The sequence below is a fragment of the Dermacentor andersoni genome, chromosome 3 (genome assembly GCF_023375885.2).
Source record: "Dermacentor andersoni chromosome 3, qqDerAnde1_hic_scaffold, whole genome shotgun sequence".
Taxonomy (NCBI): Eukaryota; Metazoa; Arthropoda; class Arachnida; order Ixodida; family Ixodidae; genus Dermacentor; species Dermacentor andersoni.
This window is the reverse complement of record NC_092816.1, coordinates 20,493,938-20,512,793: the sequence shown is the minus strand read 5'-3', so window position 1 is coordinate 20,512,793 and position 18,856 is coordinate 20,493,938. Positions and strand designations below refer to the sequence as shown.

General features: G+C 45.6%; 1 protein-coding gene across 1 annotated transcript in view; it reads left to right on the top strand.

The window, feature by feature from the left end:
- LOC126519420 (uncharacterized) overlaps window positions 1-18,856 on the top strand; it is a 61,436-nt gene that overhangs the window by 25,887 nt on the left and 16,693 nt on the right. Inside the window, exons 7-8 of the mRNA XM_050168969.3 lie at window positions 5,451-5,818; window positions 16,712-17,294. Coding sequence (XP_050024926.2) covers window positions 5,451-5,818; window positions 16,712-17,294 — 951 coding nt within the window. The remainder of the gene's footprint in view (window positions 1-5,450; window positions 5,819-16,711; window positions 17,295-18,856) is intronic.

The window sequence follows — 18,856 nt, the reverse complement described above, 5'->3', positions numbered from 1 at the left end:
CTGCATTAGGGCAAAGGTGACTTTCGGGAACCAGCATTATGCAACGCACCATGCTTTCCGCGATCCGAAGCCATTGGTGAGAGTTTTAAAGGCGGAGGCAGTGCCATTGCTAACAGCAAGAAGCTTGGTAGCGAACGTCGTAGCTAGGCCTAGTCTTGCCACGGTGTGCCTACGGCTGCCAGCGGATCTGTGTGCGAGAACACCAGCTCGAGGCGGCGTGATAATCAAAATGAAGGTGGTGGTGGCTTCGATTAATGCCGTTTTGGATCCATGGTCATGGCAAAAAGTTTGGAAAGTCGTACGGCGAAAGCCTTTTGCGTTTGAAATTTCAGACGTTCTTATACGGTGAAATCTTGTTAAATCGTAGTTGGCCGGAGCTTGAAAATAGTACGTACTAAACTGTAGTACAGCTTAAAGGGACACTAAAGGTTACCAGAAAGTCAAGTTACAGTGATAAAGCAATGCTCTAGAACGTCTAAGGCGTCAATATAATCGCGAACAGAGCTTTAGTAACTGAGAAATTGAGGTAAATGCATGACACGATTTGAGACCCCCCAGCGACATTTCGGTACTAGCCCGATGACGAAAGCACTCCTCATCATAATTTATGTCACTAGTACTCAACTACTCGTATTAAAAAGATTATTGCATTAGATTATAAGACGGAAGAAAATGCTACTTGTCTACTTCTATCCGATTCTAAGAAAAAAATAACATTTTGACGTTACCCTTGAGTGGTATGTGTGGTAGAAAGGTTTCGTTTTCGTTCGACCGTGTGCTCGACCTTGCGCCGCGCGCGCTTTAGAGTTTCAGTTGTTTCCTTATCGTGTCGTGCTAAGGTGGTCCTGCTGGCTCGCGAAACTTGCATTTGGAGCAAGCAGTGAGAATGCCACATCCTTGTGATGTCGTGGGATGCGCGAACGTTCCGCGGAACTTGGCCAAGGGCAGTTGCAGCGGCGAATCCAACGTTACTTATCACTGTGTGCCAACGAGTGAACCTCTCCGTTCGAAGTGGTTAAGTGCCATACCTCTGCCACAGTGCGCTGGCAAAGAGCCGAAAAAATCGCGTAGTGTACTCGCTGCACTTTCATCCAGAGGATTATGAGTTCAACGCCGACTTACTGAAGTCGCGTGAAGTGCCTTTCAAAGCAGGCCGTCGTCGTAGTAGTACGCAACGACGCCGGCAGCGCGAGCCCTCAACAGCAGGTCATGTTCATCAGTGCTTAAATCGCTGAACTCGAGCCCAGCATCGCGAGCTAATGTGGCGTTGTCAGGGTCGTCCATTGCAACGAGCGTCGAAGTTGGCATCATAAAATAAAGAACCAGCTTATCGTCGTGCACCTTCCCTTCCGCTAGCCACCATAGTTCGGCTTTCGCGCTGCTCTCGGCTCTGTCTTGGCTCTGTTTATGGCCGTGCGTTTGCGTTTTGTGCAGAAAAGCCGTAGCGCCGTCTGCGGGAGCCGTTTTACTTACCGATGGCGCAACGTCACTATGAGACCATGACGTCAATACTCCTCGATCGGAGGGTGGGTGATTTGAACTGCGCTAGAGGTACGCGGACGCTTCAGAACGCATTTTCTCTTGAAATAAGTCTCTTCTTCGCATGAAAAAAGCGTTTCGAGGTTTCTGGTATGGTATTTCAACAGTCCACGCTGACTTAACATTAACCTTTAGTGTCCCTTTAACCAAAATAGCATGAGATCGTCCACTTACCTGTCAAAAACGAAACTATGAGAGAGTGCAATGAAGAAACATGTATTTATTCAGTTCGCACAGCAAAAGTATGCTATTTTCGTTTGATGCCACTGCAGGCTAGCAGCAACAATGGCGGCCTCAAACTTGCTCAAGCTCCGAGCCAGCTTTTCCGCCAGCCCCCTCTTCTTGGCAAACACCCGCATGAGGCTGACGTAACGTGCAGCATCTGCCACTGTCGGGCCTGAATCACCTGTGCTGTCATTTTCTGCGTCGTCCTCATCACTGTCGTTAGGCGACATTTCGGCAACGATGGCGAAAAGTCGAACCTCGTAACCGTCAATTTTTTCACGGTCGCAGCAGCATTGCTGACCAACATCTCCTTCACATTCCAATTGCCACACACTGTAGTCAATGGTTGATTCCTCTCGCGTGCCAGCACCGACTTCTTCGTGCCACATTTGACAGCACTAACAAAGTCCAATTTTTCTTCTATGCTTAGCGCCTGGTTTTTGTCCTAGCTTGCACGACACCACAACACCGGTCACAATGCTCAGACTCTGGCACGGCGCTGAAATGACGCTGATGTTGATGTGGCTTATGGGGTCGCGCATCCCCACAGGCTTCACCCTTCGAAGCACCCTCTGTGTTTGTGGTTGGAGGCCGTTCCGATCTCTGAGGCTCGTTGTTCTGATGGGCCGGCGCACCGCCATGATTCCACAATGAAAAGTGGAAACACTGTGTGTTAACCGATACGTATACAGTAAGCTGGTAGGGATTATGCGAATACAAAACGCATTACGTTGAATGACCGCTGAGTCGGGGATTTGACTTTGCTGCTACTTTTAAGACGAAACTACTGTTTAAGCGGGTACAGTTTAACAAGGTTTTGCTGTACATTGACTCCATGTGGTAGATGGCGGTGCCACTACACTAACAGAAGTCACTAACCCTTCACTAACAAAAGTAATTGATGATGCCTGCCTGCACATGCCTGTGCACAAATTTCCGCTGCAGTTTTTCTTTTCCTTTTTATTTTTCCTCCACGCGGCATTGAGGAGCCCCTCCTAAGCTCTTCCTCTGTGGCTGGGTCAGAGGAATGCTAATCGAAGGCGCCGCCACGTGATTTGGCACGCTGCTGAGAGCATTGTCGGAGTGCAATACGTTCGAATTAACCGTACCGAATGCTGCTTGCGCTTTCGAATTACCGGTCGCTTTCGCCCATTGGCATACACATAATTTTGATAGGACCACAGCGTCAGTTAGAATAAACTGAAAGTTTGAATTAAGCGTGTTCGAATTAACGAGGTTTGACTGTATTTGATATTCAGCTTGATATTCAGCATTTTTTTCTTGATTTTATTCAGTATTCTATTCAAAATCTACTATTCGGTATTTGCATACCCCTTGTTATCTTCCACTGAGAACACTGATTTTTTTGCTGCCTTCAACAGATATTTGAAGCAGTGTGACAGCTCACAATGAATTCTTGCTGTATTTACCAGATTCTAATGCACACCGTTTTATTTTTTTTTTTAATTGCTCTGAAGATTATCTGCATGTTACAATCATATGCGAAACCAAAAATGCATTAGTGGCATTATATGCCATTTCATATGTAATTGCATGCAATGCTGTGGAGGCTAGAAACTTTCTGCAGGGGCTGCATTTGGACCAACAAATAGTTAGGGTTCTTGCCAGGAGTGAGGTGAAATTCTTTTCAGTGAATAAAAATAAAAAGTAATCCTTAAAAAGAAACAAACTGTGTATTTGTACGGCTGCTAATACGTTGTTGTAGATAAATTTGCTTTTGTTGTTTTTCTTTTTGGGGTTTTTTATTTTCAGCCTTGTGTCCATGCTTGGGTGAGAAAACGCCATTGGTGTGCAGTGAAGCATAGACAGAACGCGTGGAGTGGTCAGTTTTGGTGACCAAGCTTCTTGCGTAGCTTCTAGTGCGTTGCATGCTAAGTATGAAAAGGAGTGTGAAACGGAGCGACAGCCTATTGTCACAGCCTATCGTCACAGCCAATGTCATCGCCACTGTCATTGCAAGATGACACAAAACAAGTTTTTGCATAGGATGGGAAAAACTATGCGTGGCTTTCAGGCTTTAATTATGAAAGCTCATTCAAAAACGTTATTTTCCACACTAAGCTAGTGACAACAGAGTCGTGTCATGTGTTTTTCATGTTCCGGAAACTTGCATGTGTTGCTTCGTGAACTGATGAACGAGTTAATCCAGAAGTGATCCAATATCCAATTTGCAATTGTGTCTGATGGAGTGGTTTGAGAAATGCTGAATATCAAACGCTGTGGACTGCAAGAAAGGTCTACATGTTGTGACCCGTTGTGATAAAAATCTGTCTGAGATTGACAATGATAGACATTATGTGCAAATAAATGTTCATTCTTTGAAGGTAAAAAGCTCTGCGCAATTGATCACATTTCTGATTGCCAGAACCAGAAGCATGCTACGTTATGTTTTATAAAATCAGGCATGCATAAAGTGTGGCTGCACATTGCTTTTTCCTATAAACAAATAAAAACTGGGTGTGCTTTATATTTTGGGGCACATTAGAATCATTTAAGTTCTGGCAAATAGAACAGCAGTGTAATTGAATTGTGGCGAAATCTGGACACGGAATGCGTGGTGCTGACAAAAGAAGAAGAGGCAGGAGAGGCGTGAGCGTGGCCAGACTTTGCCACAGGGGCCACTGCCTGTAGAGAGGGAGTCTGTTTCCCTGAAAACGCGCTTGTAACATTGAGGGGCTAGAGACAGTGATGGCGAAGATGTAGGAAGTGGAGAAATTGGAGCAACGTCAAAACTGTGAATGGCAGCATTTCCAATGACAGACTCAAACTTGGTTTCATTGACAACACCGCCATTCACAGTTTTACCCCATTTTCTCCACTTTCTACTCCCTCACCATCACTGTCTCCAGCCCCTCGATGTTACAAGCATGTTCACTGGCAAACGGACTACACCTCTCCAGGCGGGGGCCCCTGTGGCGAAGTCTGGCCACGGTATGTGCGATGTCAGCAAAAGAAGAGACAGGAGGGGCACGAGCTTGGCATTAGAAAGAAAATAAAAATCAGTCTGAAGGGTTAGCCTTGCAAGAAGGTCGCATCTTAGGTCTTTCCTGTTCTCGCGACATTGGGAAAGACTTCGTCACAGACTGTGGCCAGACGTTGCCACAGTATGTTTCTTTCCACCTCTTCTTTTGATTCGAACCACAGAATAATTCATTTAGTTACGTTGATCTCGTCAACGTCTAATTAACAAAAGCCAACTGTATTGTAGCACAGTGTGCATGGCAGGTCTGTCCAGCAAAAGCCTAATTGGGACAAAACAGTCCTGCTATCCATGTGAAAATGGCAGGCAGTGTCTGTAATAATTTTAACCAGTAAAGGCTGACTGATTAACCATGATGCTAGCATATAATTTCTCAGTTGTGCTAGTCTGGGTTCTTTTAGGCTAAATGAGCAGGAGTGTATGCCCTTACCTTATATTTGAAAACACAGTATTATATTGCCTTGTTGATTGTCTTCGTATGCACAGTTGTACAACACTGCATGTGCTCCAGCTAGCGTCTCCTTATGTTCATCCATTCTTGGCAGATGCTTAGAGGTACCATGAAAGGAGGTACCATGAGCGATGCCTAGAAGCTGGCTCCTCCCCCCCCCCTTATTTTTTTTCTTTTTCTCTTTTGGCAAGGCTCGATTTTTAGGCTAACTAAATGTAGTTTTTTCATTTGCAGGTAACTCTGAAAATGGCAAGCCTCCCATTTTTCCCACAAACCACAAGTTGATTGACACGCTAAATGGTGCTGCAAATAGCAACATTGGCAATGTCAGCAACAACAGTGCTGTCAACAACATTGGCACCAACATTGCCACTGTGTTCACCTCCTCGACTGGCCACATTGTGACCAATAGCAGCTGTGGTGCCACCCCTGTGGTGGTCACTGGTGGCCGGGTCACTGCACCCAGGGCATCCCCAGGGAAAGGTATAACCCCTATGGCAACACCGCTGTTGTCAATGGCTAACAGCAGCAAGATGGTTGCCACCCCAGCTACCCCTCTGGCCACGAGCACCAGTTTGGCCAGCCTGGTTTCACAGCAACAGGTGTGTAGATTGCGTTTGCATGTGTTGTTGCAATGTTGAATAAATAGTGCCAACAGGCATACAAAAGTGTTTTGCTTTTGTTCTTGTTTCCCTTATGACAACCTGAAGGTGGCACCACAAAAATTGCTGGAGCTCTTTGCCAGTGGTCAAATTCTATCCTAACTATTGAATAAGAGAAAAGTAGTTTTCCTTCTTTTTTCTATTGCTAACCCAAAAATATGAGCGTCCTTTTGTTTGTGCAGTCTTTGTCATGCAACCTTAGATTATCCTTAAGCATTTATGACCATATTGTGATGAACTATCTAAAGTACAGTTGAAAGGCTTGCATTAATGTGTTGAGTGAATAATACACACACACACACACACACACACACACACTGGGTGTGTGAGGTATTTGAGAACACTATTCCTGAACACATTAGACACCAGCAGGCTCATCATATCTATCTAGACGTGCGTCCTCTTGTTAGTTGACTGCTTATCATTCGTATTGCGCAATTTCTTCAAAGATAGAAGCGTACAGATTGATGCAGAAAATGAAATTCCATGCAGTCCTCGTCGCCCTGGCCGCACACCACAGCGACTTGGAAATTGCCACTTTTCTGAATGTAGCAAAGTCTTTTGTTTACAAGTTGCGGACAGAACTGATGTGTTCTGGAGGTGACATGACATCTGTGGCGAAAAGGAAAAAAGCAGTCAGTGGTCAGAACCCCTGATATTCTCCAGCGGCTGCAAGTCATCGTGAGTAACGACCGAGGGAAGCTAATTAATGCAGGCCATTGCAAAGGAGCTCCAAGTTGCAGAGTTGACTGTCAGGCTCGCTATGCATGAGAACTTGAGATACCATTCCTGTGTCATGAGGAGGGGGCAATTCGTGTCCGATAAAACTCGGGAGAGTCGTCTGCTCTGGTCCAAGCACTTGCTAAGGAAGCTGAAGAGCCTGGAATGCTCTGTTTGTTTTTTTTTTTTGCGCAACAGCGTTAAAGAGCTCATGTTGCAGAAGAGTCGGCGGCGTTGGCCGTGAGTGAAAAATGGCGGAAGGCAATTCATAAATAAAAACAACTTGCAAGATGGGCTGGGTGGGAATCGAACCAGGGTCTCCGGAGTTTGCGACGGAGACGCTACCGCTCAGCCATGCGTTCGATGCTTTAAGGCGGGAAAAAAGCATGTCTAGTGAATCCGGTGTTGCCTTAGAAACGTGCCGTAGAAAGTTATACTGCTGTGTATATTGGTAATTATGAGCATGTAAATTACAGAAGTTGCAGTTAAATGCGTAGCGAAGTACGTTTCCGCTACATTTCTTCTGTGCTTGGCGCACACGCAGAGCCATCTTGCGGCAAACACAGAAGACCCCCTCCTCGCAATGTACGGCGCTGCCCTGACAGGTGGCGCGCCACTTGCCCGCGTCTCCCCTTTGTCTCGTTTGAGCGCATTGGGGCCATGCGGGGACCGGTGCGAGGATGCCCCAATGTCCTTGCGTTTAATAAGTTTTCTCGCTCTCTCCCCTTCCAACTTCCAGCGTGCGTCACTCGAACCCTCATGTTTAGGCGACGCGGCTCCTCTTTCCGCTCACAGCGCGATTCCTAGGTGCAGCGTTCGATGCGGGACGCCTCTGACGTGATCGCTGCGTCGTAGCGCGTCTGGTGGGAAAGCGTCCCCTGCGATGTGTGCCGTGCTGCTGGCGAGTAGTCATGCATCTGCATGGTGCTCCCAAGTGAGATAGAGGACGATCCCATCGAGGCGTCAGCCCCATGATCGCGTCCGCATTCATGACGTGTCGCGGCCCGGCTGTCCGTGTTGATCACGTTGTTGGCGCGCGTAGATCGTTTCTCCCTCCGAGGCACCAAGTTCTTTGGTTTGTTCCGCTTGCTCAGGTGCACGTTTCGTCTTTGTGTGACTCAAGAGCATGCCAAGCGGATGAGTGGGCGGTGCGAACAGGGTGCGATAATGCTATCACGTTCCACTCTTGAAGGCGAAGCTTAAGCGTCTTCCAAGTTTTCCTTTTTTTTTTTTTTCAGATGAAGAGAACTTTCACCAAGACCAAAAAGTTAACTGCCATAATTACAGGTGGCTTCGCGCAAGTGCTGATGAGATGCCTACAGTGATGCACACAAAATTTCTGTCATTGTGATGGTGTTAGCCGTTGTCAGCAACGTCATGTCGCCCCACTTTTTTGCAGAAAAGCTCTGCATTAAAGCTGCTGCGTACGTGGAGGTGCTTGCCACCCTTAAAGCTTTGGGTAGAGACTGTTTCGAAAGGAAGATCTTATGTCTTTCAGCAAGATTCGGCTCCCGCCCACACCGCCTGCATCACCCAGGAGTGGCTGGCTGACGAGTTCTACGATCACGTCACTCACAACTTGTGGCCTCTTAGTTCTCCAGATTTAAATCCGCTCAAATACTATATCTGGGGCATCGCTGAGACAGAGGCCAATAAACAGCCACATAATACAAAAGACTCACTGAAGGTCACCATTGCTGACTCAATGGCCAACATCTCTAATCCTGATCCATGCATGCAGCCGTTTTCAAAGCCAAATTGAATCGGGTATTGTTGCAGATGGCGGATTCATTGAGTAATTGTGGAAATAAACCATAAGAGAAGTATTTCCCAAAGTTTGGTGAAAATATGTCTATTTTTCCTGGAGATATTCTTCTCTGCCTGAAGCCAACACTGTTTTCTCAAGTACCTCACGCGCCCGGTAGTGCTCACATATTGCTGAAGCCCGTATCTCCACCACTTATAGGATGTCGGCCGATGCAATGTTTTTTATGTTTGAGCAGCTGCACCAGACAAGCCCCAAGATGATGAGTATATTCAGATGACGACAACGAAGTACACACATTGCACTCATACAGTAGAACCTTGTTCATATGTTTTGGAAAAAAAACATAAGAAAACATATTCACCGGGAAAATGTACCATCCAAAGTCACTAAAAAAAGTGGTATACTCAACTGTAGATGACATCTATATAAGGCGAAGTGTTGCATGAGTTGTTGCAGCACGAGACGCTGGCATGCGCTGAGTTGGTGGGCTGCAATAGGCTCACGACTCACGTTGTCATTTTTGTGGGTTCGGAAAGCTTATGTTTGTGCCCCTCGAGTTCAGCCTGGGTCAGGAACTTTATTGAGTTGGGAATTTTGGCAGCAAGTTTTGACCTGCCCACTCAGCATGAATTGTTTCGACATGAGACTCCTACATGCGTTGAGCTGGTAAGGCCCGAGTGACCCAAAACGCACGTATTCATTTTCCTATTGTCTAGCGTTTTATGATGGTGACAGGAAACTGAAATGAAATCAAGCTAGTGATAAATGCTGGAAAATGGTGCCTACAATGCCACCAGAGAGAAACATTATGCTCATTTCGTGCCGCTTGCAGCAAGGAATGACGGCGTAATTGGGTTATTGCCTATAAAAGCGTGCAGTACACTTCCAATGCACTACACCTCATGCACTGTGAAACGGATAAGTGAAGGCGCTTATCAAAATAGGGTTCGCAGCGACAGCTGAAAGAGATTTGTTGGTACTGGAATAAGAAACTGAGTGCACGCCGGCATTCTCGTGCGAGATGAGCTGGAAGCTGCTGCATTGGGCCGCTACTATTCTCGATCACGCACCTCGTGCTGTTTCTTGTTTACGTGGGAACTGGTGGCCTAAAAATATATTACTGTATAATTGAAATCTGGCTATGTACCGAAAGATCGCTTTTTCCGGGAACGTATGAACTGGTAAGAAAGAAGTGCAACTGTATTGGTTCATTTTTTGTGATCTTGATTGTTAACACAGAAGTACGTATATATTTACACAGAGCCCCGAAAGTTCAGCTTAGCAAGTCCCAGGGTAATGTCAGTCATCTCCTTGCGTAATCTAGCGTGCCAATGTGCAGCGGCATGTGTGTTCGGCCTCCAAATGGCACCAAACATTACGGAACGAGAAACACAGTATTGCCCAAGTTAAAAAAAGATAGGTTTCGGTTTCACTTTCAATTTATTTATTTCATAAGTGGTATACTCCATGCTTTCATAAGTATACATAAGGAGGCAGGGTGTCTACCAACCGGGAAAACCGGGAAAACCGGGAATTGTCAGGGAATTTGAACAGTCTGGAAAAACTCAGGGAAAACTCAGGGAATTTGTGCTTCTATCAGGGAAAATTAGCTGTAACATTATTGAAAGGGAATGAAAGTCGTGGTAATACTGGCTCCAGTAACAGAGGAATCGCAACGAATCGTCATTGACGCCGTGTCATTGGCACGATGTATTGCCAGAGTAGTTAATGACCGATTTCGTAGACGTCCGATTTTTCGGACATGCCCGATAATTTGCACGGCTTTGCGGCACCACCACGTACTCCATATAGTCAATGTATATTGCCCTGACTGCAGGTCAGAAATGGCATTAATCAAAGCCGCCATTGCCGCTATTTTGATTATCTCGCCGCCTCAAACCGGCACTCTCGCACGCAGATCCGCTGGAAGCCGTAACCACCACCGCGGCAACGTTAGGCCTAGCTGCTTCTATGTTCGCTATTAAGCTTCTTGCCGTGCGATGCCGTGTTTTTCATTGAAAGAATTCGTCGCTGTCAGCAATGGCACCGACTCCGCATTTGTAATCCTCGCGATTGGCTTTGAAGCTCGCAGAGCACAGCGCGTTGCGTAATGCCAGTCTCCGAAAGTTAGCTTCGCCTCAGTACAGTAGTGTTAAGCGGTGAAGCACAAGCGTGGGAAGGGGCAATTGTCACGGGCCACAGTATGTATTCCTTAATTATACACACGTGCACCCCCATCTCCTGTCAGAGTACGAGCACCGATATGCCTAGTAAGTGTACTGGCAGGCCTTAAGAGCTTTTTCGGGCGTGCCTGGGTCAATTTCAGCCCTTAAGGGTAGTTAAAGACAGGCATTCATTACTTTTGGACTGCCCGATTTTCGGATGTTTTTGCGGCCCCTAGGGAATCAGAAAAATCGGACGTTGACTGTACAACTGACCAAGAGGATGCTTCAAATGATCCATGTGGTGAAAGCGTGGTAGAAGGAGGATGAGAACAGAAAGGACCGACGCACTGAGGAATTAAATTAACGGAAACGGAAGCGTGCCGCCGCCTTCTTGAAGGAGCTTGAGCTACAAATATCTAAGTGTTAGTAGACGCCGAGATGCAGATGTCCCTCATCCAAACCAAAATAAACTGTTTTAAGCAGTGAAACCCAACACTGAGATGTTGTGTACGGGCAGAGAGTATGTCAGGACAGTTGAGGTTGACTTCCCAGCTGCTGAGAGAGAACCTTAGTTGTGACAAAGTTCAGGCCTCATACAGATGAGCTTGCTATCAGTTGATAGAAACAGCTCATATTAAAAAAATATTTACTTATGTATGCATCTCCTTTTCATTAAAATGTCGACTCAATTTGGAATGGGTTTTACCATTTCTTTCGCTGTGCATTTTACTAACACCTTCCTTCTGTTTTCTTTTTAAATAAAATAGATATTACTCCTTACTATTCAAACTGGATTAAGTCATTTTTTTCAGCATGCTTACTAGAGAGTGACAGCATCGGACAACGTGGTGTCAGCCTCTCTTGACGTAAAACAAAGTTCTGGCTCATTCAGGGAATTTTGCAAAGTGCTCAGGGAAAACCTGGAAAACTCAGGGAATTTGGAAATGTCAACTTGGTAGACACCCTGGGAGGTCCCAGATCGTGTAGCTGAAAGTGGACCTGCTGTCAGAAAACATACACAATTGTGCAAATATATAGCATAAAACAAGTAATAGTTACTAAGTGAAATATTGTACAATGTAAATGTAGTGCAAACTGCAAATAATACAAAGTCAATAAGTAGCAGTACAATTAAAGCACTAAATGCATTCACAACAGAACAAACCAAAATGGTTATAAAGTGTACAATTGAAAGACCTAGAAAAAATGAAAAATGAAAGAGAAATGAACAGGAGTGAAGTGATTAGATTAGATATGTGGATAATTTTGGTTAATTAGTAGGAAAGTGAGTGATGTTTTCTTGATGAGAACTAAAGAAAAAGAGCGCTTGACATCTAGTGGGAGACTGTTCCAAATAGATAATGCTGCGAAATATCCAGATTGTTTTACATAATTAGTATGTATTAGTGGCAATAAGAAATTGTTGTTAGTTGCAAATCTTGTGCAGTTTAAATTAACCAAAGTAGCCTCAGAAAATATATTTACTTGTAAAGAATTACTTGTTATATTAAACTACATTACGGCTAATTTATATTTAACAAAATTATTTACTGAAAGCATTCTGTGATTGGTGAAGCATATCAGAAGCACTGCAGGAGAATGAGCTGAACGATGACATCTGGATGGCCTGAGTCTGTAAATGCTGTAGCGGTGCTATATGTGTTGGATATGTGTTACCCCACGTTGTAATACAATAATTGAGATGGCTGTGAATAAAAGAATAATGCAAGGTTAGCAATGTTGGTTTTCTAAAATAATACCTAGCTTTAAGCTATAACTAGAATTCTAATACTGGGAGTAAGCTTATCCTTCAAATAGGCGACATGCCTTGTCAATCTGAAGTTTAAGTCTAGAATTATACAAAAAATGGACATTCATTTACTGCACTGATGACAAGAAAGTTTAGGTTGCTAGTGGGAATGAATTCTGGTGTCCTATGATTCGAATGAAAAATCATAAAAGACGCTTTGGTAGGATTTATTAGTAGCAAGTTAAGATGGCGCCAAGGTAAAATATTATTCACATTAGTGTTTAGCTTAGTAGTCAGAGAAGTTAGTGAACGACCGGTTACAAGTAATCTCGTGCCATCACCGTAAAAGAAGGCCCCAGTTTCTGATAGACAACCATGTAAATCATTTATGTAAAGCAGGAATAGTAGTGGGCTAAGTATTGAACTCTGCAGGACCCCTTTATTGGTTGTTCTGAAATTAGAAAGTGAGGAACTAAAGTACACAGCCCGTTGTCTATCTGTTAGATAACTTTTTATAAGTGCTAATGCTGGGCCATCGACACCTACTGCCCATAGTTTAGCAAGCAAGATGATGGGGTTTATGGGATCAACTGCTTTGTATAGATCAATAAAAACTGATCCTGCGTAGAAACCATCATCTATAGCCCTTTTTATTTTATCTGTGAAAGAAAGTATAGCTCAGTCAGTTGAGAAACCTACCCTGAGGCCAAATTGATTTGGCCAAAGATTGTTAAACTTTGAGAAATATTTAGTTAAGCACTTTTCAATACACTTTTTGATAACTTTGCTACAAAAAAAGAAGAATAGCAACAGGGTGATAATTAGAAATGCAGGAGCATTCACCCTTTTTAACTATTGGAATAATTTTTCCTTTGTTTGTTTGACTTGGAAATAGTCCAGTCTTAAGGACTGAATTTGCAACATGAGATAACAGGCGGGCAATAAGATGAGCTACTAATTTTATATTAATTGAACTGATTTTGTCCAGACCTGCTCCTATAAGCTTTAAATCATGTATGACATTGATTATTTCATCTGGGCCAGTTAGAAATATGTAAATGATTGTAAGCAATGCTCAAATGTTAGTTGAGTATCATTGGTATGATCGAAAGTATGGTCACAGAAAAACTCATTGAATGCATTTAATTTGCATCTACCGACACCTGACACTGTATAATGTCTGATCCCGGTGCCACGAGAAGTAAAGGCTCCCACGCCGAGGGCTAGAACATGGAAAGGGCCCCGTTAGCACATCGCTGTGGGAGTATGGCTCCACGTGGCTATGCTGCATAGTTTCGCACTGTCTAATAAGCTTGATCGTAAGAGAAATGGGCAGTCTCCGTCAGCTTGAGCCTCCGACGAGTGTGGCTCGGCGTAGTATAGCCATGCATGGGCACGAGGTACTACTCTTTGGCTTAGCGTTTGAAAAGGAGCAACACAAAGTACGCACAACATAGACGAGCTCGAGTCCGAGTAGTACCCAAAGGGCCTAGTGGATGAGAGCAGAAACATGTATGCACTTCGTGCCATCCCGGAGAGAGCTCTCCCACGCTCGGTCTGCCAGTTGTGGCAGTTGTGCTGCCACAGCTGGTAGTGCAAGGTCGTGGTTCCTCACAGCAAGGGGCCAGTGGAAACTGCACACTAGTCCTTCTAGGTGTAGGGATAGGCGTAGGGACAGTAGAATAGGCGAAAGCACGCACAAAGTCGGCAGGGCACACCTTAATTTCCCCACAAGCTTATGCCCACCACTGCACTGTCTAGCTGAATGTCTGACAGCACTAATGGCCTTGGATGGTAGTCTGATCATAAATGATTAAAATATGAACACTTGCAGTGGTGCAGAATGCAAGCTTCAGTAACATGGCTGCCACTTGTCCCAGCAACCATGGAACAAAGTTTCATTTCAGCTGCCACAAACTACACAGTGTACATCAGTGCAGACTGACAAAAGGGTATTAGTTATTTGTCTATGCACAATACTGCCAGCAAGCTGATATAGAAGGAATAGTTTTTTGATAAAACTATGCTGAAAAATTGAGGAAGTTTGACTTGTTACGTGGTGTTATCACGTGAACATTTTTTGATGCCAAACTCTGAGGCCAAGGTTGTTTGTGGGTGAAGTTTTCGGAACTGAAGCGCATATTAGCAGTCATATTTCCCATGTCAATGCCACACTCTGAAGCTGAATGGAGAGCCTTTCGCGACATTACCCTGCAGTTTCCACCTATAGGCAAAGCATGCCAACGTCCACAAGGCAAAGAGGGGCTACAGTACATGTAGATACGACCCCTGTTTCGTACGATTTCCTGGTGCCAACGTTCATGATCGAGAACACAAGAAATTACCCAGTACAGTTACACTTTCCTTTTTTACCAACTGATACATTCCCAGAAAACACTCGTCACTGATGTTTAGTACATTGCCAAACTGCAATCGTATGATACGTTTTCCAGCTGCTAGATCTCATGTGACGGGCACAACAGGTGCGCCAATTGTGAAATTTTGATACAATTGCATATTTCTGTGCCAAGCTGTGCCAAAAGTCTGAAATTTGATGAAATTGCGCCTGTTGTGCCAAAATGCCCTGACTTGCTGCAAAAGTTATGTCACACTAGTCTTAGCAGAAAATAAGAGCTGTGTTAGCAATCTGCAGTTTTGCCATCTTAATTCATGTGACAGGTGTTGTTTATCTAATCCAGTCATGAAGACGCAGCAACGGAGAGGTGCAAGTGTGCTTGGTGTTGGGTGTACTTGGTGTTGGGTGCCCTTTCTGCTGCTTTCTGGTAGCAACGCTGCTAATTGCAATGCAGTTTTTAAAGTGAATAGCTTTTTTTTGGCTCTTTCGGAATGAGTGCACATTCTTGGGCAACCCAGTTGTGAAGAAGGGCGGGTGGTTATTGGAGAAGAAGTGGGGGTGCACTGTCACTCGTTAGATTGCTCGCTTGTTGAAAGCGCATGTGGCATGGAGGAACTGGAGGAACAGTGGCAGGGAGGAACTAGAGGGAGAAGGAGCAGAGGCTGCTGCTTGCTTGTTTGTCACGTCTCGCGGGCTGCCTGACGGTGGCCAGCCCATCGTGGATGATGCGGCAGAGGAGAATCCACAGGGGAATCTTGTCCACGAAGAATACACTGCCAGCATAGGCGAGCGTTCTGCCAAATGCTGATGGCATTTACGCCGACACACCAAAGAGAGCAAGAAGTAGACACATTTGCTTCCCATGGCTGCAACGAAGGAACTCTGGGAAGGTGAGGGAAGGCACAGAGGGTGTTTCATAACAACATCAAATGTTCGGTGTTGTTATCATAAGGTGCCGTTACATGGGTGCGACAGTGGGGCTTCGCTTCATCATCAGCTTTCTTGGCAATTCTTTGCCGCCTCCTCAGCCAGTAGTAAACGCTCATCCATATTGCATCATCTGCTTGGCATCTGTTTGGCCTTGGCTCGCCACCATCATCACATACCATACTGAAGCGGGGTAGGTAGTAAATTAATGATGCAGTGAACAGTTAGGCCTTTACGGCATTCCACATTGTCAATGCATCGCTAGTGCTAATGTTGTTATGCAATCTGCCTAACTGAAAATCAAACCACCTTTACGGCTTGGCACTGTCTCTGCAGTACTAGCACCGTCAAAACAAACAGCTGATCTGAACAATGACAAAATGTAACTGATGCTTTGCCCACAATGTGAGATGAGACTAAGAAATCATAAATTTTACCATGTCATTTCTTGCTGTCTGGACAGAGAGCCAGTAACAAGCGCAGATTGGGATTGAAGCAGGCAGTCTGGGCTATATGGACCGTGTTGTTACGTAATTGCAGTTATGTGGCTATTAGTGATGCCAGCAGTAACTGCCACAGTAATTTGCAGTGTATCACATGCACGCGCAAAGGGTCTAAGAAGTCGTGTATCGCTGTAACGTATCACGTACCAAGCAAAAATAAAACTTTTATCCTACCACTAATCTGACAGTTGTGCCCGGAACTACATTCCACTGTGCATGGACATTCCTGTGTATACCTTGTACCTTCAGCGCTGCTGCAAGTTAGTCCTGAGATAAAGTATAGATGTCAACTATAGTTGAGCCTGCGAACTCTTTTAGTGACTTTTGGCCATTTGTTTTCCTGGTTAGTATGCTTTTTCTAACATTTCGTTTTCTTTCCCAGCATGTATGAATGAGGCTCTACTGTACCTAGGCTATCAGGTTGCACTAGCATAAGAGTACTTGTGCCATCTCTTATAGTGGCTGTGGGACTGTGATGCTGGCTCCCGCCATTGCATGTGTCATGTGGGGAAATTGAGCATCAGGGCACAATTTTACCTGATTTTATTATACAGAGGAGTCTCTCCTAACTATTTGAGTTTTCCAAGTGTCATTTGAAGGTTGTTGAACTTCACATACATTTTTGATGTCTTCTGCATTGCCAGTCGCAGGTGACCACATCAACAAGTCTAAGCCTTGTCTCAGCAAGCCCTACCTCTGTAAGCGGTACTCCTGTCACGGGACCGAGCATCCCAGCAGGTGCAGTGCAAGTGGTGGCCAGCCCCAGTGGCACAGTGAAAGTGATTGGTGTGGCAACAGCCGCAAGTGGACCCACAGCAACTGCATCCACTCCTGGTGCCGGTTCCGCTCCGGGTATAGGTGGTGGTCCCCTTGTGGCTTTGGCTGTGGCAGCTTCTACAGCAGCAGGGCCTGCAGCACAGCCATCTGCAGCCAAGTCACTGGTGCGCGTGGCAACCACTGCAGCACCATCCAGTGTCGGTCGGCCAGCACCTGCAGCAGGCCCTGCTCCTGTCACCTTGGTCACGGCGGCAAAGTCTCTCTTCCTTGGTGGGCCACAGGGTGGTGTGGCTGCAACAGTGGCGGCTGTGGGTTCAAACCCCCAACCCATTGTGGCAGTGGCTGGGCCGCCCACAGCCACTGTGGTGACAACTCCCACCGTACGACGAGGCCTGCCACAAATCTTGACACCTCGAGTGACTGGTGCAACAGTGCTGTCCAACTCTACAGGTGAGTTCAACATATGCAGCAGCACTAGTGCGGTTCATGGTAACGTTTTAGAAATAGCATTACAGGCACTTCCCAGCTGTGTCTGCGCTGCTGCGATTGCCATCATTACAGTAATGTCCTAGAAGCAATTCTTTTTATTCTGTACAGCGCAGTCCACTTATAGCGATACCACGTATAATGATATATCGGTTATAATGATGGGTCAAGGTAACAGTGTCATTTTATGCATTAGGTCTATGGGGGGAAAAACATATATAACGAAATGTTATTCACCGCATATCAGATGTAATAACAAAAATTTTGCCATCAGGACAGCGTTTGCCATGCAGAATAATCCTGACATTTGCATAACTTGGTTTCCCTGAAACGAACAATGTCGAGACGGGGTGACGTTCACCTACGCGAGTTCGTATCTGCCGCTATTACCGCGCAGCGCGTCCTGCCTCGCTCGTACTGCCCATGGTCTGAAGAGCATCATGAGTTGGCGCAGCGCGCCACTAGATGGCGCCAGCTGCTTCACATTTTTGCACCTCTAGCCTCGCCTACAATCGCACCGAAAGAGAGAAAACGAGAAAAAGAAAAAGGTGAATAGCAATGCGGTGCACTGGCGCCCGTCCCCCAACTCAGTCCCTCTCGCAGCGAGCTCGACAGTAGCTTTACAGCTGAAGCCACCGAAGCAGCAGACAGCCCAGTTCGAAGATGGCGCCGACAAAGCGCAAAGCAGTGTCGCTTTACACGAAGATGCAACACATTTTGCAGGATTTTAGATGCGGCTTCAAGGTGAGTGCCTCGAGAAGATATATGAGCTCACTCAGTCAACAATAACTACAATTCGTAAAACCGGGAGCACCGCGGTTGTAAAGGCAGGAAGTATTAGTGGCCATGCCGATCAGTGGTGAAGGGTTAGGGACCCTTTTTACGCTGATGTGGAAGAGTCGCTTTACCAGTGGTTTATCACAACCTGCGTGCATATTATGCCAATCACTGGGCCAAATTGCTGCCAAAGTGAAAAACTTCGCTTTTCTTCTGGGACGACTAAATTTTGAGCCTGGAGGAGGCTGGATTCAGCGTTTTAAAGAGCGGCATGGCATTGTTTATAAAAACGTGGTAGGGGAAGCGGCGTCCTTGGATACGCAGGCGAAGCAGCAGTGGCTACTGACAAAGCTGCCTGGCATGCTGGAATGTTACGCGGACAAGGATATTTACAACTGTGACAAAACTTTTTTTTTTTCAAATGTTGCCGTAGAAGACACACGCTTTTAAAGGAGATACATGCCCCAGCAGGAAGCACTCTAAACTTAGGGTGACTGTGTTGCTGTGCATTAGCATGGACGGGAGCCATCGCCTCAAGCCTTTTATTATCGGGCGATCCAAGAAGCCAACATGCTTAAAGAATCTGCACATCCCCGTCCGCTACCACAGCAATAAGAAGGCATGGATTACCCGCGACTTGTTCGAGGAGTGGCCGCTCGAGTTGGACAGCATAATTGAAAGTCAAGGAAGAAGAGCAGTATTGCTACTGGACAACTGTAGCTCACACAGTGTTAACCCGAAGCTGACAT